The 25,778-nt window shown below is 45.7% G+C and overlaps 1 protein-coding gene across 1 annotated transcript; it reads left to right on the top strand.

Moving 5' to 3' along the window:
• The first annotated feature begins 220 nt into the window (after nt 1-220).
• On the top strand, nt 221-25,627 carry ZDHHC5 (zinc finger DHHC-type palmitoyltransferase 5). Its single transcript, XM_046014599.1, has 12 exons — nt 221-511; nt 3,836-5,034; nt 13,043-13,164; nt 17,366-17,523; nt 19,056-19,228; nt 19,379-19,481; nt 20,500-20,591; nt 21,027-21,159; nt 21,746-21,869; nt 22,454-22,566; nt 22,984-23,843; nt 24,275-25,627. The coding sequence occupies exons 2-12, from the start codon at nt 4,931-4,933 to the stop codon at nt 24,438-24,440; spliced, it is 2,148 nt and encodes a 715-aa protein (XP_045870555.1). The 5' UTR covers nt 221-511; nt 3,836-4,930; the 3' UTR covers nt 24,441-25,627.
• The last annotated feature ends 151 nt before the right edge of the window (nt 25,628-25,778 follow it).

Genomic DNA, 25,778 nt, shown 5'->3' with positions numbered 1-25,778 from the left:
GCCACTTCCCCATTTCTGACTCCTGCGCAGTACGCCAGTCCTCCTCGCCCAGTCGCCTGCGGAACCCGACGGCCGTGCGCGCGCGCGCTCGTTCTCTCGCGTGCGTACGGCGCTGTGCTCCTGCAGCCAATCAGGCCGCGAGGTCGCCGCGGTCGCCGGGATCGCGCGCACGCCCTAGAGCGGAGTGGGGGTGGGGGCTAGGGGTGAATGGGAGAGTGAACGGGGGCGGGCGCGGCGTCGCGAGCCGCATGAATGAGAGAAACGTGCCCCGCGCGAGGCGTCGCGCGCGCCCGGGACAGGGAGCCAATGGGAACGCTGGGAGGGCTCGAGACCCGGCGCTGAGGGCAACGGCCGCGCGCCGGCTCGAAGACGAGCGTCGCCGAGCGGGAGCGCGCGTAGCTGGGCGGGCGTGGAGCGTGCGGGGGCCGCGCGCGGCCTCTCAGAGGCCGGACGGCACTGCCGGGAGGCGGCGGCGACAACGACGGCGGCGGTGACGGGAACCGCGCCGGGGGTGAGTACCGGGGACACCGGCCCCTGCGGAACCGGAAGTGGCGGGCCACTGAGGTGGGAGGGGAGTGTGACCTCTAGGGAAGGGGGACCGAAGAGGGGGGAGGTGGTATGAGGCCCCATTCCTCCCCCGGGCCGGGTCATCCAACTGCGGCGGGACCCGTGGGCCTCGGAAACGGACGACGAGTAGAGGCCGGGGATCCGCGGCCACCGGGGCTCTGAACGGGTTAGTGCCCGGCCGCCCGGTCCTGGCTCCAGACCTCCGCGCCCGGCCGCCGCCCCTTCCGCCCCCGGCCCTGCGCCCCCGGGCTCTGCCGTCTCTCGCAGCCTCAGTGGGCCCTACCGCCGCGAATTCCGTCTTCTCGGTCTTAGCCAACTCTGCCCCAAATGGTGATTCTCCCTGCCCCAGCTCCGGGGTGGGGAAGGGGTGCTGGTCCCTTTTACCTCCCCGCATTTCAGGTCCCTTGCCCCCTTCTACTGATACTTATTTTGGCTCAAGCCTCATCCTGTTACCTGTTCTCTCCCATCTTTCCGTTTCCTCCCTACCCCCACCAGCTGGGTGCTCCGTGCTTTTAGTACTTTGTACTTTTTGCCAGTGGAGCTCGAATGCGTTTGCCAGTATTTTACCTATAGGAATGTCTTTGTGGGACAGGGAGGTGGAAAGTGTTTTACCCACTTGGGCAAATGACGCTAACGAGAAGTAAGAAAGTGACTTAAAAGTTATGGAAAGAGGTGTAGGATCGGGTATGTGTTATACCCTAGACCGTTTTTTGCGTTGGATTTTTCACTTCCTGGTTAATGCCATCTTGACTAGGCTGATTTTATATCACATCCCTATCCTTGTATCCCAGTATCCGTCGTACTCTATCAGATCTCTTCAGATTGCTCATTATCGCTCATTCTTAAAGATTCACCTAGTGCTTATAAGAATTGTACTGCCATGTACTGGCTACTTCCGTATGTAATAATACCCTTATTAAACTTCTGCTTGACTCCAGCCAACATCTTGACATGTGGATTATTCATGATACCTTGACTACTTTGTATTCAGATTTACTATATTGCAGTGTTACACTACTTTTTTTCAACAAATGATAATTTCTGTTATCAGTGGTACTGCTGATCTCCATTCACCCCTTTGCGGTACCTACTTGCATTAAACATTTATACAGTATGTTCTGTAGTTTGTTTTCTGTGTACATATTTCTATTCCATTGGTTACTTTGTGTCTGAATATGTCATACACATTCTTGTACACCTTTCTCATGCTGGTACAGATCCAGACTGCTGGTTGTGATGAACCATACTCACCCTGCAGTCTCATCCCTACTGCCCACAGCACATTTTTGTCCTTAGACTTGGTACGTCTTTATTATACCCAATAAATTGTTCCATTTTTGTTTTCTACCTTCTAATGTATATTCCCTAAACATTTCAAATGTTGATCACTTTTGTTTCCCAGTACGGTACGCCCCAAATTGCATGGCTTTTTATGATCCTGCATTACTATGGCAATATTAACCCACGTGACTTTTCTCCTGTCAGAAAATATGATCTGAAATAATATATGGTGTTTTGTGTTTTTTTTTTTTTTTAAGATTTATTCATTTGACATCGAGAGAGGGAATACAAGCAGGGGGATGTAGGAGAGGAAGAAGCAGGCTTTCTGCTGAGCAGGGAGCCTAATGTGGTGTAGGGCTCTATCCCGGGATCCTGGGATCACGACCTGAGCCGAAGGCAGACGCTCAGTAACTGAGCCACCCAGGTGCCCCTAATATATTGTGTCTAAATGATATTACTTACTCTAGGTAAAACTAAAGCAGTGTAGCTTTACATCTTCTCTACTCTTTGGGGCTTTGAGGGGAAAGTTTATTTTACTAGTTAGTACTGTCCACAAACCCAAGAATTTGCTTCTCATTGTTCACAAAGTTACTTAGGCCTAAATTGAAAAGGTTGAGCTTTGATTACTATAGAAACTGTGTTAAATAATCATAAAATCAGGCGCTAGAGGGGGTTTATCTTTTTTAGGCCTTTCATAATTTCTTGTACTCTCTTCTAATATTGCTGTTTGGCCCTCTAATGCTCTGTTTTTTTAAGGAGAGAGGCAGTGCATCTTGAAAGAAGGTGTCTTGCCTTCCATGCCACAGGTTAAGAGAGGAAGTGATGAATTCCAGGGCACATTTTTATTTCACTGTTTGAATCTTCCAACGTAGCAATTTCTGCCATTGGTATTTAGGGAAATACTGAACTGCTTGGGTCAAATGAACTTTTTTTTAAAAATTCTAACTGAAGTAAAATTTTTGGTCTGCAGATTCCAAGATGCAGTCACTGGGCAAGTGGTGTAGTGGATGAGAAAGTGGTAGAATGGCTTTGTGTTGGCAGAGGGGCTTGTGAACTCTGGTTCTTAAACTGACTGCTCAAGTGATTAAGTAGAATGGCCTCAGGCATTCTCTAGCCTTCAATTTTATGGAGTGGGTTAAGGGACTGTGTCACCAGATAATGTGAGTTAAGTGCTTTGAGATCACCAGATGAAAAGCATCCTATAAAATCCAAAGTGTTACTTGGCTACTACAGTCAACAGAAATAATTGTTACTCTTAGTCATATGGGGAATGTGAGGCTCAGTTGACTTCTGATAGGACAGTGTAGAAATAAATTGTTGAATTGGGAAGAAAAGGACCAGCCCCTATGGTTGACTCAGTTTCTTAGAGAGAGCAGCTCACCTTTCAGTTCAAGGACAGTTCTCACCAGATGCTTTCATGGGTAATTCCGGCAAACCAAAAACTCAGCTTTTGCCTCTTCAGGGTTATAACTAAAAAGCATCGAGAGATAAGAGACAGAGACATACACAGAAAGGAAATGAGACATACTGTCCTAATTTTGAGGTTACTTTTTTCTTTTTTCATTGTTGCAATAAATACCCTCTTTGTCCAAAGAGAAATCTCTTTTCTAGAACTGTCCTTCACTGCTATGCCCTTCTTTGTGTTTAGATTTTGATATTTTTGATATTTGTTACTGCCCATTTGTGTCAGGTGAGATGTACCCTTTATAAGAGAGCTAGTTCTTTGATGACCTCAGGCCAGGTGAAACCATGTTCTTCTCTTTCCAGTATGAACAGCACTTAGAAGAGTGAAGGATTCTGAATCCATTGTTCTCCCAATTCATAGTCCTTTCCCACATGCACATAAGTGAAGTGTATGCCATAAAAAGGCACTTTTTAAACAGAATAGCCTGTGGGGTGTTAACCTTGATGTTCTTAAGATATCCTCTGAAAGAATGTATCTGATGAAGATATCTGTGTTATTTATTTATTTGTTTATTTTTTCCAGGCGAGGCACTGTAACCCCATTGAATTCTGCATCTAGAAAGCCCAAGACTGAAGAAGAAAGATCAAAGACATTGACTAACCTGGAAATAGGGACCTCTTTGGAACTTTGCTTTCATCCACAGTACCCTTTTAGAACTATCATTGAGTGGAATTGATTTCTTCTTATTTTGCTACTATTGGGAAGAACATGGCTTCAGGGATTTTACGTTTCTCTTTAGTTTTGCATGAACTCTGTAGGAGACGGAGCCCTTAAAGGGTTTGGGAATAACAAGAAGAGATTGAAGACAGACAGACAAGCCTGCTCGTGTTCTCTCTGTTTTCCCTCCCCCTTCGAAGAAAAGGATTTACAACTCAACCTTGTAACAGCTGCTGCCCAGCTTTAGCCATCAAGAGAAAATAAATAAAATTAAATCACCATTGCCAGACTACAGGCCCTGAAGTCAAGGTGTGGGAGTGGTGGCATTGAGAAAACTGCCTAAAAGGGACGAGGACTCAGTAAAAACACCTTCTGTTTAAAACTGGAAGGGGCCTCAGGTTCCCTTTTGGATTAAAATAGAAACACAGGGCACACCTCTTAGGTGCAGCTCACATCTGGTGGAGTGTGGTAGTCGTGGAGGTGCTAGAGTGTCTCCTCAGAAGAATTTTTCCTTGCCCGTGTGCTCTCCCCTACCCTAATACCCTCTCCTGCTTGCCCGTTGGAGACTTGCCTCCATCCATGAGCTATTCCCTGATCTGTCTGACAGCCTGTGTTCTCCACCTGCAACTGTTTGCATGTGTACGGCCTACTGTTCGTCTCCAGTTTTTAAACTGTACAAGTTGTGTTTCTTAATCTCTCCCTCTTGCCTTGTTCTGGGGAGGTGGTTATTCATCATTTGGAATCACCTTTCCCCCTCCCATGTGCTTTCCTTCATTTGAGATCTTTTGACCTTTCGTTTTCCTTGGGAGGGGGAAGGGTGATAATTTTAAATTTCTGTTTCCCTGGTTTCCTTCTGTACTCTCTTTCTCCGTTGTTTCCCTCATCCCGTTTTCTTGTCTGTTCTGCCGCTGTGTGGGCCTGGGCTATGCGGCAGGGCAGACTTCCCATCAGAGCTCCAACATGCCCGCAGAGTCTGGAAAGAGATTCAAGCCCAGCAAGTATGTTCCAGTCTCAGCAGCCGCCATCTTCTTAGTGGGAGCCACAACCCTCTTCTTTGCCTTTACGTGAGTTTTCTCCCAGTGGTGGCATGGTGGGGGGGCTCCATGGGGGAGGTGAGGGGTGTTTTTGTCACATGAGTTTTGCTAGTTTCTCGCCATGTGCCTGGGCATCTTGTTGTCGGATAGAGGCAACAGCACATCTCAGAGATGTGGTTAAGCACAGGGAGGAAAAGCTTACCCTGTCAGCCTTGTTAGAAGTATTACTCTGTTGAATCCTCTCCGTTTCCCTGCCTCCCTTCCTTGGGAATCACAGATGTCTTTGTGTTTTCCTACCCAGCTCTCCATCATGAGATGATCGTGAACTAGGAAGGAGGTAGGAGGAAACCACCAGAGAGGCTTGAAGCAGCTTAAGCAATTGGTTCTGTGCAAGAAAGAACTAGACTAGAGGTTTTTCAGATAGTAATGGCTTTTCCCCAGGATGTCTGGAGCTGAGTGTACTGGAGAATTACAGAATTGATTTAAGAGATCTACCAAGGAGGCAGCTGTGCTTTTCCTCTTGCTCAGATGGTTTTCTCTGCACTCTTAAGGGCCGAAGCCTGGCCAGCGAAGGCCACTGGGAAAGGGCAGATTTTATTTAGGAAAAGTCCTGGTAGAATGCCTTCACATCCTTTCCTGCCGAAGGGATTGCAGTCATTCCTGCATTCCCTGGTCCTGTTTGGAAAAGCGGTTGCCACCGAAGGGTTTCCTGCTTAGGATATTCAGACTTGTTCCTCTGCTTGTCACTGGAGAAGACTGATTTATCTTTCCTCTTCCCACAGTATTTTGGCTGCCGACCACCTGGCTGGCCTCTTCGCCGTTACCTGTTTATGAATTAACACGTAGCAGGCTTCTGAGCCTTAAACTTTTGAGTCACCGAGTTAGTGTTCTAGTTGTAGCTCTTGAAACAATTGGAGCATGCTAGATTTTCTGGGGAGTTCACTCTGCCGTGATTTTGGCTCAGACCTAATTGTGAGGTGCTGTTTAGAGCAATGGGAGGTTACTGGGAAGAGGAAGGAAATGGATTGAAATGGTAGGGAATAAAAACGGTTTGGACTCACTGAAGGATGAATGAAGCGGGAGTTGCTGGGAAGGGGGCAGTTACTATTATGGGGAGAAATCTAAGAACTGATACTAAGTCTGAGTAGGGGAAGAAACTTCTCTTCCCCCCCAAATTGAACTTCGGGGATCAAAAGGAATTCTAAAAGATTTGGATTGTTTGGCCAATAGAGTCAGCGAAGTAATGATGTTTTTCTGTTTAGTTTTTAAACAAGGGAAAAAATGAATCTCTTATCTAGGTATGAGCATCATCCTGCTTTTTATGTGTTCTTCTGGAGGGTAGAGGTCATGGATTCTTTGGCTGCCAGCTCTGCAGCCTGAGCATGCCTGTTGAGTCCCTCAAGAGTCTAATGCAGCCCTACTTTTCTCTGTACTCTTCTTTATCTGACTTTTCCTCATAATTTTTTTCTCCTCCTTAAATTCAGCGTGCTTAGTGTTCTCTTCATATATTGACTGTCACTAAGGAGTTACGAATCTTCTGTCTTAGACTAGTTTTGGTTTCTGCTATTATGGCCAGTAAATAGAATCACTTTTTTTTTTATTTTAAAGATTTTTTTTTTAATTTTTTTTTAAAGATTTTATTTATTTATTTGACAGAGAGAGAGAGATCACAAGTAGGCAGAGAGGCAGGCAGAGAGAGAGGAGGAAGCGGGCCCCCTGCGGAGCAGAGAGCCCGATGCGGGGCTTGATCCCAGGACCCTGAGATCATGACCTGAGCCGAAGGCAGCGGCTTAATCCACTGAGCCACCCAGGTGCCCCTATTTTAAAGATTTTTTAAGTAACGTCTACACCCAGTGTGGGGCTTGAACTCATGACTCGGAGTTTAAGAGTTACATGATCTAGCGATTGAGCCAGCCAGGTGACCCTAGAATCAGAATTTTAACCAAGGGATGGTTATATGGGGTCTTCGTATCCTTTGTAGCAGCTGTGGTGCTGTGTCAGGAGGGTAGAGGGTATGGCACAACACCAGGTTGACACCCTTAAGCCTGCTTGATTGAGGAGGGTCTGTTTTCCTTCAAAAGGCGAGGCCTTCGGGAAGCTAGGAAATTCAGGGGGGCTGACTGAGCAGTCTCTCAGTCCATCTGTTCTTGAGAAGGAGCAAGCTGAATCGTTCTTATTTTGTTAATCTGAAGCCATCGAAGTGCATGGCTGGTTATACCAGTTTCACCACAAAGAGTTGTCCTGACATAGGCATTTTCTCGACAGATAGTTGAAGCTATTTAACCTACTTTCTTATTCCCTGGTGCCAGAGAAATAGGGGCCCTCCTTTTTCTTGGTCTCTCAGCCCCAGGAAAAAGAGTTTTGGAGAACAGTAATGGACTTTGGAATTACTGCCTCTAATCCAAAGTTAGAAAATCAAGTCATGGCTAGAGTCCCCCCTGGCAGTTTCCTCAGAGCCAGTTTCTGGGTTCTTTTCCTCCTCGATTCTCCCCTGCCCATCTCATAGAGACAAACACCCTCTTTATCTTCTATCACCTAGCTCTTGGTACCTGTGAAATTCTCATCTCTTCCTTTACATCTGAGCTTAGCAGTTCTTCTGTAAGTATATATCTGGGCTGAGCTGCCACTGTTGTCAAAAACTGTTCCCCCCCACAGATTATATCCTTTTTGAGGTTTGGTTCCTTGGAAGGACCCCCCCTCCGCAGTTTAAAACTATATACAACCTAAAAAAGAGTTTCTGGTTTCAAATAGACGAGAAGAAGCCTCTCTTTTGTTTGTTTCATTAGTTGGTTTTTTTTTAAGATTTTATTTTTAAGTAATCTCTGCAATCAACGTGGGGCTCAAGATCTTACAACTCCAAGATCTCGAGTTAGGTGCTCTACCGCCTGAGCCAGTCAGGTGCCCTAGAGGAAGGCTGTCTTTTGAACCACCTCCTGTTTGGGGCCCTGAATCTGTAACTCTTGTCATCTTCCTGTTCTCTTCACTGGGCTATAACTGTCTGTTCTTAGAGCAGTCTAAGTCCCAGTTGGGAACAGCTTTGGGACATCGAGGACTGAGAGTAGGAGAGAGAGTCCTTTTCAGTTGGCAGACATAATTAGTGGAGGCATGTAGGGCTCAACTCATTAGGAACAATTTACCCTTGGTGTTTCTCTGGCAGGTAGGGAAAGCTGTGAGCAGAAATTATCAGCTGGGTTTGGTCGCCAAAAGGTGATCTGACCTGGGGAAGCTTGAATAGAACAGTTGAGGCCTTCCCTCCAGAACCCTGATCCCTTCCGTTCATTGAATTTGTTCTGTACCAAAACCAAGTGGGAGAGTTACTGGGGATTCTGTTTTTTTTTTTTTAAAGATTTATTTATTTGACAGATAGAGACCACAAGTAGGCAGAGAGGCAGGCAGAGAGAGAGAGAGGAGGAACCAGGCCCCCAGCCAAGCAGAGAGCCCGATGCGCGGCTCGATCCCAGGACCCTGGGATCATGACCCGAGCCGAAGGCAGAGGCTTTAACCCGCTGAGCCACCCAGGCGCCCCTGGGGATTCTGTTTTAATTTTCTGTTTCCACTGTTGGGGAAGGAGAGTGTCTGCTAAAGTAACTTTCTTCCTCCTGATTAGATCCTACACCCTGTGTTTTAAGATAATGGGCCTGGATACTCATCTGTCTTAGTTCAGTCCCCTTTTGTGATTGACAAAGGTAGGGGGCAGTGCTAGGTAAGAGGAATCAGCACTGTTTGGGGGTCAGGAGACTAATTTTGGTAAAGTCTGTTAATCTTTGTGAGTCTGCTCATTGTAAAATGAGGAGGATGACCAAGAGTAGTTTATTTAAACAGAGTGACCCTTTTTCCAGTGAGATCTTAGGTGGAACCCCAGTGTGTAAAACATGAGAGGAGGGCTGCTCTGGGTCAAGTGAGGCTGGTTAGAGCCCCAGCCATTTGGTTTCTCTCCTCTTTGCCTCCTTGGGGACCCCTGCATCTTTCTTAGAGCTCGCAGCAATGCCATTTGAAATAAATCACTGAACTGCCTCCCTAAAATCTCCTTGAGCTCTTAGTTGAGTCAACCAATATCTCATTGTGTATAGTTGTGAAGTTGGTAGGGAGGGCACAGTCCTAAAATCTCTGCTGCAAGCCGTCCTCTACAGGCAGGATACAAGTCAGGGTTGTCCAGAAATCCAGGATGGTCTTTCTGGTGTCCAGTCTATGAGAGAGCTTCTTTTCACTTTCTGCCTCTGGCTCCTCCCAACCCTTTACCCACAGAGTTGGGTAACCTTAGTGCCTTTCCCTCTGGTCCTTTTTATCTTGACTGCAGAAGTGCTAGCACCTGATTTGAGTGGGAGCAGCCTCGTGATTTAGGGCATTAATTGAGCAGTGGATGTTCCTTTTACTTCCCACGTTTTTTCATCCAGGAATAAGTGCCCAAGTCCTACATCTTGTACTCAGCTGCTTGAAAGTGTGCGTAAGACACGACCAATCAGGTATCTTAGGGAAAAACTTACCCACCTGAGAGGGGAAAATTTTTTTTCCCCGTGGAATCTTGAAGATCCCCAGGGGCAGGAAGTGGGCTGTTCATTCCAGCCTTGCCTCCGGAACAAGAAACACTAGCCATAGAGTAAAACTATGTGCTAGGCATGGGCGGAATGCTTAGACCTATTCTTTAGGAGCTTAGCACCTCTGTTTTAAGTGTTCTTGAATTTCTAGTACCTCACATAGGGGAGGTGGACTTAGGGATGAAGATGGAACTGGAGTGATAATTGATGATGATGGTGATAGTTATTAATGTATTGGGGGGGCGCATGTTTTCTATGCAGTGAATGCTCAGTATTAAGCTAGCTGGTTTAAAAAGAATTCTAGGAAAATAAATAAATAGAAATGAAAAGATTTCTAGGGTCTTTTCAGATACCGTCTCCTGCATTCTCCTATCTGTATTATGTAGCTGAAGTAACAAGATTGGAGAGTTTTCTGTAGATTACCTAAGGCTACATAGCAGAGCATTGATTGAGATGGGATTAAGATCCAAAGCTTCTTGACTCCTACTTTTTCTTACCAGCAGCTTAACCATTTTTTATAATAGAAGTGTTAGGGCTTTTTCAGTTTTTCAGGACTGTGGGTATTTTTTTAAGTTTATTTATTTTTTTAAGTCATCTCCACACCCAGCGTAGGGCTTGAACTCACAATCCCTGAGATCAAGAGTTGCATGCTTTTCCGACTGAACCAACCAGGTGCCCCAGGAGTGTAGGTATTGAAACCCATTCTGTCTGAAAACAGAAGTGCTGGATGGGGGTGCAGAAGAACCTGTTCTTCCTGGGTTGGTATAGGTCTGGGAGTCTCATCAATGAGTCAGCCAGCCTTCTGGGCTCCAGCCACTCCCTTTGCTTTGGAGCTCTGTGATTATTGCCATAGGCTGAGGACCAGCCCTAACAACTCCTTAGCCCAGGCCTCATCTTCCTTCAAAGGCAGCAGATTCAGACAGGCCGCTTGGAGTGGTCACCTAGGAATTTGGCAAAGTACTATAGCAACAGCAAGCCTCTCCAAGCCAAGTAGTATATGGGATGTGGCAGGAACAGGCTCTGCTGCTTCTCGCCTCTCCTCGGTTGAGTGTTCCATCAGCTAGGGTGTGAAGGTGGGACGCAGTGGGTCCTTGATTTCAATCAAGGGGCAGATGCTGCCTGGGAAGTGGAGTTACTTAAATTGTTTCTAGATGCCAGCTACTCTGGGCTTTATTTTGGCAACCGAAACTGAAACTGGCTAGATCGGAGGATTACACGAGCTTCAGCTGGGATGAGCTTCAGCTGGGATGAGTTGCTATCAGGAGTGGACCCCCGGCTGCCTCAGTTGGTGGAGCACGCGACTCTTGATCTCAGGGGCATGCGTTCGAGCCCCACGTTGGGTGTAGAGATCACTTTGAGATCTTTGGGGGTGGGGAGAAGATTGCAGGGGTGATGTTCATTATCCAGGGATGGGTGGGTGGCAGCGTACCCAAGAAGTTGGGTGATTTTCTTCATTTGGAAATGGAAAAACTGAAGAAAAAATGGCGTGAGAAAGACTGCTGTGTGAGCCTGCAAGGGGCTGATATCTCATGCTCTGACCTTAGCTCCCTTCAGAGATCCAGCAACCTTTAGTCTGTTGGAAGCTCGAGAGGCCACTGTAGCTACAGTCGTCAGTTCTAGGAACGAGACGTTTAAATCATGGGCACCTCAGTGTTCTAAGGATTTAATTTCTTCTTCCCTTCTAATTATCTTCCCAGGCTGTAGGAGTCAAGTGAGTCACCCTTTCTCGTCTTCCCCTGGCGGAAGTCAGAGCAAGACAGCTAAGCGCCAGGGAGGGGCTCTGACCTGGATGACTGGTTTTTAGTTTCTGTCCCTCCCTCCTAAGGAACCTGGGAGGTCATCCTTTGGGTGGGTCTCTGTAAGGACTCTTCTTGCTTGTATTCCTCCCCAAACCCTGCCAGAGTATGGGGACATATTTTCGGAACCAGAGAACCCCCTAGAGGAAGAGGCTTCCCTGGGAGATGTGGATAGAGGAAAACGAGGGCTGTGACTCAAGGTCTGTTTTCCCTTGAAATCAGTGCCTGCACCTCGCTTCATTATTTCGTTTCCCAATTACCTACTCACCTACCTAGAGAAGCAAAGAGTTGGTATTTACTATCTAAAAGCCTACCACACGGTAAATAAGCACTTAATTTTTTTTTTTAATGAATGGCAAATTTGAATAAATAGATGGAGGTGGTGAAGACTTGCGAGATGCTTTGTGACAATCAGTTTTATCTCTTCTTCCGATTAAGGAGCTCAATTCCTATGAATTCCTCACATCTTGAATCACCATTCAGGGCTGTGCTTTTTGTTTTGATGGAGACAGATCTCTCAACAGAATCCAGGACTACTGTGGATTAATTCTCCAGACTCATTTGCTGTCTTGTTCTCCTGGCCCCTTCTTCCTTTCAGTGAACTCTTCCTTTCCTTCTGGCTGGTCCAGATAGAGGGGACAAGGACAGATGCTGTCCTCATTCTGGAGATTAAGTTCTCAGCCACAAAGCAGATTAGGGTATTTAGCCGCTGTCTTGTAAGGGGAAGTTCTTCATGAGCTGAGATAGGAGACGGAGCATTTGATAGTACTGACAAAGCGACCTGGACATCAGATGTTCTTCTGAAATTTCCATCTCGCAGGAAATCAGAAAGGGAGAGTTCTTACAGCATTCCTATTTATGAACTCCTATCCTGAGAGAAATGGAGTTTAATCATGGACTGGGGCACCCCTCTCTTTTTTGGGGGGGTGTCAAAGAAAAGTTACCTAAAGCATATCTCTTGATTTGGACCCTGTGGAATATTGGATATGTTTGGCCAGTTTCTTTTTCCTATAGGATTTAGGGCTGATTTGGTCTGTTCCCTCCTTTTTTCCTCTCCCCTACTCTTCTATGTCATTTATAGACCTCAAGGGGTCTAGTTCTATGTCTTGATACCCATAGGTATCTCTGTGTGGTCCCCCTCCCCTCCTTGAGAACTGGTTTTTAGTTGAATAAAACTCTCAGGAATATCTGGTACAGTGAAGAAATTTTAGGCAGTTAAGAGTGGTTGAAAGCCAGGTGGGAAGAGAGAAGGGGAGCCAGAGAGGCAGGTGGTATCCCATGCTTTGCGCCTGTGTGCAGGTCAGTGGGGCATGGCTGAGATCCAGCAGCCTCGGCCTGTGCAAGAAAAGGGAACGTAGCTGGCGTCAGTTACATACTCAGTCCCTCGTTCTTGTGCCTGCTTAAAAGGAGATAAGGACAGATTCCAAAATGTGGAAAGAGCCACAGGGGGAGAGTGAATCTGAAGAACACAGACCTTTAGTACAAGGGGTTATGGTAGGAGAGATTCTGAGCCTCGTACCTTGATCTGAAATGAGCATTTCTATGGGAAAACTAGACCCACTTGATTTGAAGGATGAAGATAATTTGGGACAGCAGAGGTGAAGCACACATGATGTATAGGTATGGGGGCTAAACCTTTCAGGTTTTTATATGGTTGGTGTCCCAAGTGTTAGGGGTAGCCCCTCATTTTCTTTATTATCTGTGCAGCTGTCCAGGACTAAGCCTCTCTGTGTCACCTGCAGTGCCCATCTACAATGCGATTGTTTTTCTCTTTGTGCTGGCCAACTTCAGCATGGCCACCTTCATGGACCCAGGGATTTTCCCTCGAGGTAAGATCTCCTCCTCTCTTGGAAGCTCCTCAACTACCTTTGAAAAAGAACGGTTTCTGGACATATGCATTTAGTCCTGGGCCTCAGGACTCTGGGGGTTTTGGAATACGTCAATAGTCTAATGATGAAAAGTGGGTCAGAGTCTTCCAGAATAGGTGCCATAACTTCTAGTCCTGTTCATTCACTTTGGGTCAACTTTTGATTTTCAGTTACTCATTCAGCAGGGATTCCTTTGAACATATGAGTCCCCAGGCACAGTAATGATCTAGGATGAAGGGTTGACAGTTACAGCAGGTGGCTTGAACCGTAGTGAAGGCATGAACAAAGTTCTTTGAGGCCATAGAAAAGTGTGCACTTATATCTGCGCCAGGAAATGGGAGCAGTGCTGCAAAGAGGTGGCAGGAAGGACATCAGGTAAGGATGGCAGAGAAGCACATTCTAGGTCCAGGAAGCAGCATGTGCCACAAATGCCGAGCTCAGTGGGGTGGAAGATAAAGCACATAGTGGGGCCAGAAGAGGTAGGAGGTGAATGAGAGCCAAATTGTCAAAGACGATGTGCTAAATTAAATAGGTTATATTTCTTCATTTGGACAGCAAGAGGTCTTTAATTGAAGGAATCATGGGCTCAGATTTCTTTTCACAATAATAATTCTTGAAGCAAATACAGATACTTTTGGGGAGGCTATTGCCATAATGTAGACCACATGAGAACTTGAATTCAAGGCTGGATTTAGAGATTTTTCCCTGCAGAATCAACACATTTCTTCGTGACCATTTGTTTATTGGAGGAGAGCGAGAGAGTGAAGGAGTTGTCTAGGGTAGTCCCAAGGCTCCTAACTTGGGAGATAAGTTGGATGCTGATTTTTATAAACCAAGATAGGAGTTACAGGAATGTTGAACATGTTTGGAGGGAAGATAGCCTCTTACACACAGTTGAACTCGAGATAGTATGTTTATTCAGATATAGTTGCCCACTGGCCAGTTGAGTAGTCAGACTCAGAGACTTTGATCTCAGAGGCTTCAGCCATGTGGTGTTTGAAGCAACAGCAGTAAGATTGTCTAGAGAAAGTAGAAGATTAGGAATGAACCAAGGTCAGATCTAACCAGCACTGGCATTTTAATAATGAACAGAGGAGAAGGAGGAGCCATTGGAGAGGGATTGGGCAAGAGAGGTCAGTAGGAGAAGAAACTGGACAAAGTGGGAACTAGGGAAGGTTCATGAAGTTCATGATGGTTAGCAGTATCAGAAATTAGATCCAGTAGTTTGAAAACTCAGAATTGCCTATCATTTTGGTAACTAAGGAATTTAAGATCTTGGCAGGGATAGTTCTTGTAGTGTGTTTAGGTATGTATGTGGGAAAAATACAGTTAAATTAGCAAAACTGATGGTTTGGAAGGCAGTGAATGGGCAGTGAGGAAACAGAGCCCGGTTAAGAAGAGAAGGCAGAAGATGGAATGTCTTAGGGGAGAGAGAGAGCTTTGGTTTATTTTTGTTTTTGTTTTGTTTTTGTGATAGAGAAGATTAAAGCACTCTGATAGAATGAGGAGGTGGAACTGGAGAGGAGAAGGAAGTTGAAACTGGAAAGGGGAATAATAGAAGAATTACCTTATGGGGGAGGATGTGGTTTCCCCATGCGTGTTGGAAGGGTTAAGCTTAGAGAAGAAGTAGGCTGTTCTGGCAGAGGAGAGGAGGTAAGAGTCAGGAACCATCATTAGATTTAGAGAGAGGTTGATAAGGGTTGTTGCTGGTAACCAATGTTTCTCTTACCTGTGAAGTTAACTTGCAAGGATGAGACTTAAATTGGGAAGAAGGCTTTGGAGAGAATGAGGTTTTCTTGAGATCATTGTGCTCACAAAGCCTGTATCACTGTGCTTTGTTTGTGACTTTTGTCTCAAAGATTAGTTGAACCTAAGGAACTTGGAGTCTCTAGCGCCAAGGAGGGCTTTTTTTTTTTTTTAAAGATTTTATTTATTTATCTGACAGAGATCACAAGTAGGCAGAGCGTGCGCGCGCGAGAGACAGAGAGAGAGAGAGAGGAGGAAGCAGGCTCCCTGCTGAGCAGAGAGCCCGATGTGGGGCTTTATCCCAAGACCCTGGAAACATGACCTGAGCTGAAGGCAGAGGCTTTAACCCACTGAGCCACCCAGGCGCTCCAGGAGAGCTGTTTTTTTAAAAGATTTTATTTACTTATTTGACACCCAGAGAGTGAGAGAGCACTAGCCAGGGGGAGCAGCAGGCAGAGGGAGAGGGAAAAGCAGACTCCTCACGGAGCAAGGATCCTGACTCGGGGCTCGATCCCAGGACCCTGGGATCATGACCTGAGCCAAAGGCAGATCCTCAACCGACTGAGCCACCCAGGCACCTCAAGGAGGGCTTTCTTAATGAGCCTTTAATGTCTATAAAATATTTATTGATCTGGATGGAAGACATCCTTGTCATTTGGGATGGGTTTTATTTTGTTCTGTTTTAAAGGTCCTTGCTTTCAAATAGCTCATCGGTCTATAAAGAAAGATAGGGAAGACATTTCTAGGAATAAATATGCTATACTGTGCTAAGTTATAAGAGTAACCTAAGAACCATATAGTACTTTAAGAAGAAAAAGTGCTCACTTCTGGTGTGGAAAGAGTCATATTTTAACTTTTTTCCTTTAAAAGAAAACTTTTTTAAAAAGTAAAGATTTTAATAAGGAATAAATATTCACGATGTAGAAAGCATAAAAACCACAAATACCACCTATAATTTCACAGCCAAAGGTAACTGCTATTGAGGTTCCTGGGTGCCTTAGTAGGTTGAGCCATCTGATTCTTGGTTTCAGCTCAGGTCATGATCTTAGGGTCCTGGGATTGAGCCCTGCATCTCCTTTTTGCCCTGCCTTTCCTCATGCTTGTGCTCGTGTTCTCTCTCTTGAATAAATAAATAAAATTTTAAAAGAAGATAACTACTGTTCCTATTTGCTTTCAGTGGTTTAAAAATTTATATGTATAACGTTTACATATACTACTTACCTATATCAAATGTATGTCATTGTTGGTTTTTCAAAGATGTATTTATTTATTTTAGAGAGCGCCAGCGGGTCGGGGTGTGTGAGAGAGAATCTCAAGCAGACTCCCTGTTGAGCGTAGAGCCCGACTCGGGGCTGGATCTCACCACTTCAGATTCTGACCTGAGACAAAATGGCTTAACTGACTGAGCCACCCAGGCGCAAGTGTGGATTTTTGTTTTCTATTTTCAAAATGGGATCTTTTGTTTGTACCGTTCTTTACCTTGGCGTTTTTTTCACCTATTTATATTTTAAAGCATTTCCCCAGTCAGTGAAAGTTGGAAACTTAATTTTTAATCCCTATACCTTCATTTATTTTTCCTTCCCATGTGTATTTTTTTCTAGATTAATAATAAAAAGTAAAAATTGTACACTGTAGATGAGAAGGCAAATAGTGCCCTTTAAGTTATAAAGTAGGATCATGAGTTTCTGATAATTGAAATTGAAAGGACATTCAGTGGGGCACCTGAGTGGCTCAGAGGGTTAAGCCTCTGCCTTCAGCTCAGGTCATGATCTCAGGGTCCTGGGATGAGCCCCGCAGTGGGCTCTCTGCTCAGCAGGGAGCCTGTTTCCCCCTCTCTCTGCCTGTCTCTCTGTCTACTTGTGATTTCTCTCTGTCAAATAAATAAATAAAATCTTTAAAAAAAGAAAAAAAAGAAAGGGCATTCAGGTAAGGAGAGACTATCTTGAGCCAGCAAATAATACTGAAATATATAGGGAATTAATAGAGTTAGGGAAGATCTTTTGGGGAAGGGATTTGTGCATGGATAAAAAGGGTTGCTCTGAATTCCTCTCTTGAATTGCTGTAGTTTTCATGTATGTGTAGACATTGAACTATTATGCAGACTCATTACATTTGTGCTTTGATATGTAAATTATTTCATTACAGATATATTTGTAGTATGTAAACCAAGTGTCAGCATTCCTGTAGCAGAGCTACCTGTGAGTCATACTGTCTTGAACCTCATTTCCAGTGTGTTTGGTAGTGTTGTATTGTAGGGCTGATCTCACAGTATTAGTTATTAGTTCCTGTTCTCTCTTCCCCAGTAGACTGAATTCCTCGAAGGCAGAGGCCATATTTTAAATATCACTGGATCCTTCATGCCTAGTACAGTTCTGGCATAGTTGTTTTTTTTTTAACTGATTTTTCCTCTCTGCAGCTGAGGAGGATGAAGACAAGGAAGATGATTTCCGAGCTCCCCTTTACAAAACAGTGGAGATTAAGGGCATCCAGGTGCGCATGAAGTGGTGTGCCACCTGCCGTTTCTACCGTCCTCCTCGATGTTCCCACTGCAGTGTCTGTGACAATTGTGTGGAGGTAGGAAGCCTGATGGGGGTGGACCTGGGTGCTAAATCTAAGTTCTCTTCTTCCTGTCCGTTGAATAAGAATTGAATCCTCTGTGTTCTGGGTCTTGGGTGCAATCTAGCCCTGGCTGACTATCTGGGCTGTATTCTAGCTCTGTCAAAAAGTGTTCTCAATTAGATGAATGGATAAAGAAGTGGGACATACACACAATGGGATGTTATTCATCCTTGCCAATTGCAGCGACCTGGATGGAGGTAGAGAGTAGAATGCTAAGTGAAATAAGTCAGAGAAACACAGATATGATTTCACTTATATGTGGAATTTAAGAAACAAAACAAATGAGCAAAGGGAAAAAAGAGAGACACACAGAAACCAAGAAACAGACTTGTAACTATAGAGAACAAACTGATGGTTACCAGAGGAGAGGAGGGTAGGGGGATGAGTGAAATAGGTGATAGGGATTAAAGTGTGCATTTACCAAGATTAGCACTAAGTAGTATACAGACTTGTTGAGTCACTGTATTGTATACCTGAAACTAATACAATACTGCATTTAGTATCCCGGAATTAAAATTTAAAACTTAATTTAAAAGTTTTATCTTTCTAATTTAAAAGTTTTATATTATGTAACAGCTATAAATAGGGAACACTTATTCTTATGTATATATGTGTACATTTTAGTGTTTATAATTTAGACGAAATTGGAAATGGAAAAAGTTATCAGTGATGTACAAATGAGAGGTAGAGCATATTCTTCTCTTGTAGGAGGGACCCCAAGTGGGAATAGGCTTTCCCACCTGTAGCCTTTCTGACTCATCTTTTTGGTCATTTGTCCCAGGTTTGTGTTATCTCCTGCATCCACTGCATGCTGTCTGTTGTACTCAGATCTTACAGCTATATTCTCTTCCTGCGTGTCCTTCTGCGTCTCCTGTCTCTTATTTTTAACCCTTTTTTCCCCAGTCAGTTTTTACTTCGCTATAAGCAATTGCCTGCCAGGGCTTTTTTTTTCTCATGAAGCTTCATGTTTTTGTAAAGCCTCTGATGTTCATCTCTTCAGAGTTCATGATGTCAAGAGTTCCTTGGTCACCTTGGATAAACTCTGAGAGGGGGCCTTGGCCTTCGATCAGCCTCTGGAAGGTCTTCCTTACAGATTGATAGAGTAAGATAAAGTGCCTGAGCTTGTTGTTAATTTAGCAACTAAACGGTGAACACGATCGCCTGTTAATGAAAGCAGCGTTTCAGTTCTGACATTTGGTCCATTTCTTTCTTTTTTTTTTTTTTTTTAAGATTTTATTTATTTATTTGACAGACAACGAGATAGGGAACACAAGCAGGGGGAGTGGGAGAGGGAGAAGCAGGCTTCCTGCTGAGCAGGGAGCCTGATGCAGAGCTTGATCCCAAGACCCTGGGATCTTGACCTGAGCCGAAGGCTAATGCTCAACGACTGAGCCACCCGGGTGTCCCCGTTTGGTCTCTTTCTTAACAGAAGTGATCTAGGGCTCTTGTCCAAGGATGCTTCTCAGTGTTTCTCTTTTTGCCTCTAGGAGTTTGACCATCACTGCCCCTGGGTGAACAACTGTATTGGTCGCCGGAACTACCGTTATTTCTTCCTTTTCCTCCTCTCCTTGACAGCACACATCATGGGTGTGTTTGGCTTTGGCCTCCTTTATGTCCTCTACCACATGGAGGAACTCTCAGGGGTCCGCACGGCTGTCACGTATCCTTCTGTGGGTTGTGGGCTTGGGAGCGGGGAGGAGGAGGAAAGTTGAGCACCGTGGTAGCAAGGGTCAAAGGGAAGGTGGCTCTTGGTAGGGGCTGGGGATGGTGAGATCATGTTGCTCTATTCTCCTTGATTCTTTGGCTTTAGAATGACAGTGATGTGTGTGGCTGGCTTATTCTTCATCCCTGTAGCTGGCCTCACGGGATTTCATGTGGTGCTGGTGGCTAGGGGACGCACAACCAATGAACAGGTACGGGGTGAAGTGATGGGAGACGCACTGTAGAGCTGGGCCTGCAAATCTTCGCCCTCTAATGAGAGTATTGTGGAGTGCTTCCAGAGATCGATGCCTGATGAATACTTTTTATGATGAAGTATCCGTGCTCCTCATGAAAGCATAAGAACAGAACCATTTTCTTTCTTTTTAAGATTTTATTTATTGACAGAGTGAGTGAGCATATAAGCAGTGGGTAGTGGGAAGTAGAGGGAGAGGGATAAGCAGGCTCCCCACCGAGCAGAGAGCCTGATACAGGGCTCAGGCCCAGGAGCCCAGGACCATGATCTGAGTTGAAGGCAGATGCTTAACCAACTGAACCACCAAGGTGCCCCAGAAGCATTTCTTAGTTGACAGACATTTGCAGGATTTACACTGTATACCGGACAATTTAAGCTCTGAGCTCATAGAAACAGTAGTAGACTTAGGCCAGCTCTTAGGAAGCTCATGGTACTACTTAAAGGGAAATGCTTATTCTTATGCTTATAATAAAGCTGACCTTACCTGCTTTCTTTTATGTATATTATCTTAGTTTTCAATCTTGAGAGAGCTGTGTATCATTTCACGTAAGAACACTGATGTATGGGGTCAGATAGCTACACTATCTGGGTGAGGTAGCCCTAGGATTCAGACTGAGTCTAGAGTTCCCGTTCTTCTTAAGATTTTTATTTATTTATGACAGAGAGAGATAGTGAGAGAGGGAACACAAGTATGGGGGGAGCTGAAGAGGGAGAAGCAGGCTTCCTGCTGAGCAGGGAGCCAGATATAGGCCTCCATCCCAAAGGCAGGCGCTTGATGCCTGAGCCACCCAGGCGCCCCTAGAGTTCCCATTCTTAACTTTTACGACTATAAATTTCTTGACGGTAGGGTTGTTTTTACTCATTTTTGTATCTTCTGAGTAGAGGGTGCACAATAGTTGGTTATCAATTTGTGCTTTGGCCTTTGGAGGTCAAGGTCCATCATCTAAGTGATAATGGCCCATTTTTCCTTCTTCTAGGTTACGGGTAAATTCCGAGGAGGTGTGAACCCCTTCACCAATGGCTGCTGTAACAATGTCAGCCGTGTGCTCTGCAGTTCCCCGGCACCCAGGTACACCCAGCCCTTTGGTCTAGTTTTCACTGTTGGTCAAAACGTTTGTCTTTGGACTTGTTCTAGTATAGGGGAAGTTGGATGGGAAACTGCTGTTGAGGAAGGGTTCTCTTAGACTGGGAAGTACCTGCAAGGGAGAGCCATGGTGTCCTTTAGTGGATACCCTGAATTCAGTCGATATCTTTCAGGTATTATGGCTACTCTCCTTGGAGAGTTGAGGGTGAGATTTACTCCAGAGTGGCTTGAACTAGGTATTTGCCCAGAGGCCTAGTCTTGGTGCAGTTCTTCCTGGAATCTAAGAAATCAGTTCAGTGCTGAGCTTTTTGCTGTCTTGGTCAGACTGTTCTTTATTTCTAAAAATGTTTTATACAAGATAGGCAACCACTAGGTATTTTAGAATGAATGAATGAAAGCCCTCTTACTCTTGACACTCAGGTATTTGGGGAGACCAAAGAAAGAGAAGACGATTGTCATCAGACCTCCCTTCCTTCGACCAGAAGTGTCAGATGGGCAGATAACTGTGAAGATCATGGACAATGGCATCCAGGGAGAGCTGAGGAGAAGCAAGGTGAGGAATTCAGGGAGGTAAAGTAGGTAACTTGGGGACTTTAATGGCAGAGAGATGGAAACTTTTCAGTTGACATTGCCCTTATAGTATTTCTCAGTTTCTGGTAACTTGTGTTAAAAACTACTTAAGTACAAGGGCGTCTTGCTGTCTGAGTTGGTAGATCATGTGACTCTTGACTTTGGGGTTATGAGTTGAAGCCCCATGTTGAGTGTGGAGTTACTTAAAAAGAAAAAATTAATTACTTAAGTGCATATCTTCTTTTTCTCATTAGATTTTAAGTCCACTGACAGTAGAAGTTGAGTCCCTTCGTTTCCATGTTTCCATAGGACTTTAATGTAGCAGCTTGCGGATAGTAGGAGCTCAACAAATAGTTGGTGGAAATGAACACCTAAATGACAGGATTAAACCCTTGTTGAAAATTTTTCTTTATCCATTGTCATCCCCAAAATGGCTGTCGTCCCTTGTCTTCTAGTCTCAGTTTAGAGATACGTAATTGATGACTGAGCACGCCCTCTAAAACAGTTTAATACTTTTGAGTTGTCCTTACACCCAACTCTCCAAATCTGATTTTCCCTCATTCATCCAGTCTAAGGGAAGCTTGGAGATAACAGAGAGCCAGTCTGCAGATGCTGAACCCCCACCTCCTCCTAAGCCGGATCTGAGCCGTTACACAGGGCTACGAACACACCTCAGCCTGGCTACTAATGAGGGTAAGAACAGTGGCAAGAGTAAGAAGGTTACTATGTGCTGTGGAGAGGACATACAGGCAAGACCTGGGAGGTAATACGTGCATTGTCACTGAGAACACCCATTAGGTGGGCCTTTGGCCACTTTGGGCAGCTAGGAGAGGAGAAAGGGGATTCCACGTAGCTAGTGGCAGCGAATTGGACTTTTGTAGGTAAGGAACTGTCAGTATCCAGATAGACCGTAGAACATCCTAGACATGTTTGGTGCATTCTCTCCTTCTCTGAGTTCTGGGCCGTTATGAGTCTGTAGTCTTTACTGCAGGCAAATCATGTTCCTGGGACTTCTCTGTTGGCTGGTGTATTCGTTCCTTCCTGGTTCTCCCTCTGTCCTTTAAAGTGGGTTGGGGCCTCTGCCTTCGGCTCAGGTCATGATCTCAGGGTCCTGGGATCGAGCCCCGCATCGGGTTCTCTGCTCTGCAGGGAGCCTGCTTCCTCCTCTCTCTCTCTGCCTGCCTCTCTGCCTACTTGAAATCTCTGTCTGTCAAATAAATAAATAAAATCTTTAAAAAAAAAAAATAAAGTCTGTCCCTGGGCCTTTTTTCCTGCAGATAGCAGCCTCTTGGGCAAGGACAGCCCTCCCACACCTACCATGTACAAGTACCGGCCGGGCTACAGTAGCAGCAGTACGTCGGCCGCCATGCCTCATTCCTCCAGCGCCAAGGTACTGAACATTCTGGAAGAAGGAGGGTTGTGATGTATGTCAGCTGTTCTGGGAAAAAGAATTTTGGAGAAGGGAAGGGAAAAAACCAGATATTAATGGGACTGAATCTTGATAGTGTGTCCTTCATCAAAGAGGGGGCAGTGTAGCATACTAGGTAAAAGCATTGATCACAGCATCAGATCTGAGTTCAAAATCCATCATGGGTGAGTTATTTAATCTCTTTAAGCCTCATTTTTTGCATCTTAAAATGAGGTATTATTTGTTCCAACTTGCTAGTTTGCTCTAGGTGTTGAACAAGAGGATGCATGGAAAAAATTCCAATAAGCATATTGGCAGGGCATGACTGCTTAAGCTCTGGGGCCTAGCTTCTGTCACAAGAGGAGGAACATTAAGAGCATGCTTTGTTTTCTCCCTCAGTTGAGTCGTGGGGACAGTTTGAAGGAGCCAACTTCAATTGCAGAGAGCAGCCGCCATCCCAGCTACCGCTCGGAGCCCAGCTTGGAGCCAGAGAGTTTCCGTTCTCCCACCTTTGGCAAAAGCTTTCACTTTGATCCACTATCCAGTGGCTCACGTTCCTCCAGCCTCAAGTCGGCCCAGGGCACTGGCTTTGAGCTGGGCCAGTTGCAGTCCATTCGTTCAGAGGGCACAACCTCCACCTCCTATAAGAGCCTGGCCAACCAGACACGCAATGGAAGCCTCTCTTATGACAGCCTGCTCACTCCTTCCGACAGCCCTGATTTCGAGTCAGTGCAGGCAGGGCCTGAGCCAGACCCACCTTTAGGCTACACCTCTCCCTTCCTGTCAGCCCGGCTGGCCCAGCAACGGGAAGCCGAGAGGCACCCACGTTTGGTGCCAACCGGCCCAACACACCGAGAGCCCTCACCAGTCCGGTACGACAATCTGTCGCGCCATATTGTGGCCTCCCTCCAGGAACGAGAGAAGCTGCTACGCCAGTCACCCCCACTCCCGGGCCGTGAGGAAGAACCAGGCTTGGGGGACTCAGGCATTCAGTCAACACCGGGCTCAGGCCATGCCCCTCGTACTAGCTCCTCCTCAGATGATTCAAAGAGATCACCCTTGGTCAAGACTCCACTGGGACGCCCAGCTGCCCCCCGTTTTGGCAAGCCAGATGGGCTAAGAGGCCGGGGACTAGGGTCCCCTGAACCAGGCCCCACTGCCCCATACCTGGGCCGATCTATGTCTTACAGCAGCCAAAAAGCCCCAGCTGGTGTCTCTGAGGCAGAGGAAGTAGCCTTGCAGCCATTACTGACTCCCAAGTAAGTATGAGTCCATCCTGAACTTCAGTGGACTTAAAATTAGCATAGCATTACTGTCATGACTTCACTTGTGTGCAAGTGCACTCAGAGGTGCCTGCTTGTAGATAGCTCCCTTCACTCACTCACTCTAGCTGCCTTCATGGGCTATTCCTGTTAAGACCCTAACGATTAATACTTTTTCTTAATCCTCTCTTCCCGAAATGTATTTATTTGCCTCAGAGTAAGTATTTAAGATAGTTGCTGTTGGAGGGAAGGAATAAAGAGAGGAGATAGGGCATCAGGTTTGTTTTAAGCAGGACAATAAAACGGGTGGAAATGTTTGGGTAAGAAAGTATATAGAAAAGTACGTCAGTTCTCTTAACTTTTAAAACGGTCTCCCTTTTCTGTGTTTTGTGTCCGGCTTGACGCCTCGCTTTTTTTTCTCTTCCTAGAGATGAAGTACAGCTCAAGACCGCCTACAGCAAATCCAATGGGCAGCCCAAGAGTATAGGCTCTGCCTCTCCTGGCCCAGGCCAGCCGCCTCTCAGCAGCCCCACAAGGGGCGGAGTCAAGAAGGTGTCAGGGGTGGGTGGTACCACCTATGAGATTTCCGTGTGAGCCTTCGGCACCTCCCTTCCCCCACGCCTCTGCGCCTACACCAAAGGGCCCCAGGTGGCCACCTTCCTTTCCTCAAGGGGCTCCCCTCCCCTGCATGGACATTTTTTTAAACCACCGATTCCAAGAGGATGAGGAGCGTTTTATAAAATGCAGTGGGGTGGGGAGTCGGAGTGTTGGGGCCCTGAGACTGGGGTAGCAACCCCCTTCACCTTTTAGACCTTCCCTTCTTTAACCCCTGGACCAGACTCAGTGGACATTTGTGCAATTGCTCGCCCTGGAGGGAACCAGATCATTTTTAAACCAGAAATAATTTTTTTTATTATTGTTACGGATTCTATTTTTTTCCTCTCTGCGTTACCAGGTGTGTGTGTACATATATGTATATATATATATATATACATATATATATATATTATAAATATCAAAGAAATTATATATCTATCCTCGGATGGGAAAATGAGGGAGGGATATGTAGAAGGAGGGATATCTTACTCTTCCCACTCCTCAGACCAGCAGGAAAGAAGTGGGGACATCCATTGAAGTCTTCCTTTTCCCAGTGGTTCCCTCTCTTTTGTCCCAGTTACCAACTAAGGAAACCGCACCCCACTGCTATTGGTGCATAGTAATCAGGAAAGAAACCTTGGGAGAGGCGAGTCTGGGGTCTTGGTCAGAGGAGGGAAGGACTTGGAGAGGAGAGTTAGTTTTCTAGGTTCATTGGCACTTAGTTTCCCCAGAAAAGGGGTCACAGCCCCATGACTTTGGTGGTGGTGGGGAGATCAGGAAAAGAGCTTGGCTGAGCTCCAGGAACAATATTGGATAATCCCCCCACCCCTTCTTCGGGGAGAGGGATTAGGGTGGGGCTTCTTTAGTCCCCTCAGAGCCTTCCCCCAACTCACATGGTTAACATTATTTTTAAATCCAAGGCCGGGAGAGACGAATCCAAAAAGCAATATTTTTCATCACATGCCAAAAATGGGATAGAGAGAAGGAGTGGCAGGCCTAGGCCCCTCCGATTGTCCCTTGGGGGTTACCCCTCAGCCCACCTCAGTATGGTGCTGGGTAGTGGGGGTACCTGGGTTCTAACCTCTAAATAGGGGAGACCCCAGCCTCTAGACAGAGGCCCTTTTATTTTTTATTCTATTAGCCATTTTAAACCAACAAGGAATAAAAAGAAATCCTGATCTAACCAGCTCCCCCTGACTTGTGTTATTTTGTCTGGTTAAGGCAAGGTGAATGATCTCTGGTGGGAAGTCTCAAAGAAAACCTCAGAAGCTTCTTTATTAGTCCTGGCCCACCTTTAGGCAGGACTGTAGTGGAAGTAACCACTTAAAACAGCAG

Source organism: Meles meles, chromosome 8, assembly GCF_922984935.1.
Source record: "Meles meles chromosome 8, mMelMel3.1 paternal haplotype, whole genome shotgun sequence".
NCBI classification, from domain to species: domain Eukaryota; kingdom Metazoa; phylum Chordata; class Mammalia; order Carnivora; family Mustelidae; genus Meles; species Meles meles.
Note: the sequence above shows the minus strand (reverse complement) of the source record. Positions and strands in the feature narration are given on the sequence as shown.

Coding starts and splice junctions, on each gene's coding strand:
- ZDHHC5 (XM_046014599.1), top strand. CDS start 4,931: ATGCCCGCAGAGTCTGGAAAGAGATTCAAGCCCAGCAAGTATGTTCCA. Junction 21,870..22,453: donor CAGCCTGGCTACTAATGAGG/GTAAGAACAGTG, acceptor TTTTTCCTGCAG/ATAGCAGCCTCTTGGGCAAG. Junction 22,567..22,983: donor CTCATTCCTCCAGCGCCAAG/GTACTGAACATT, acceptor TTTCTCCCTCAG/TTGAGTCGTGGGGACAGTTT.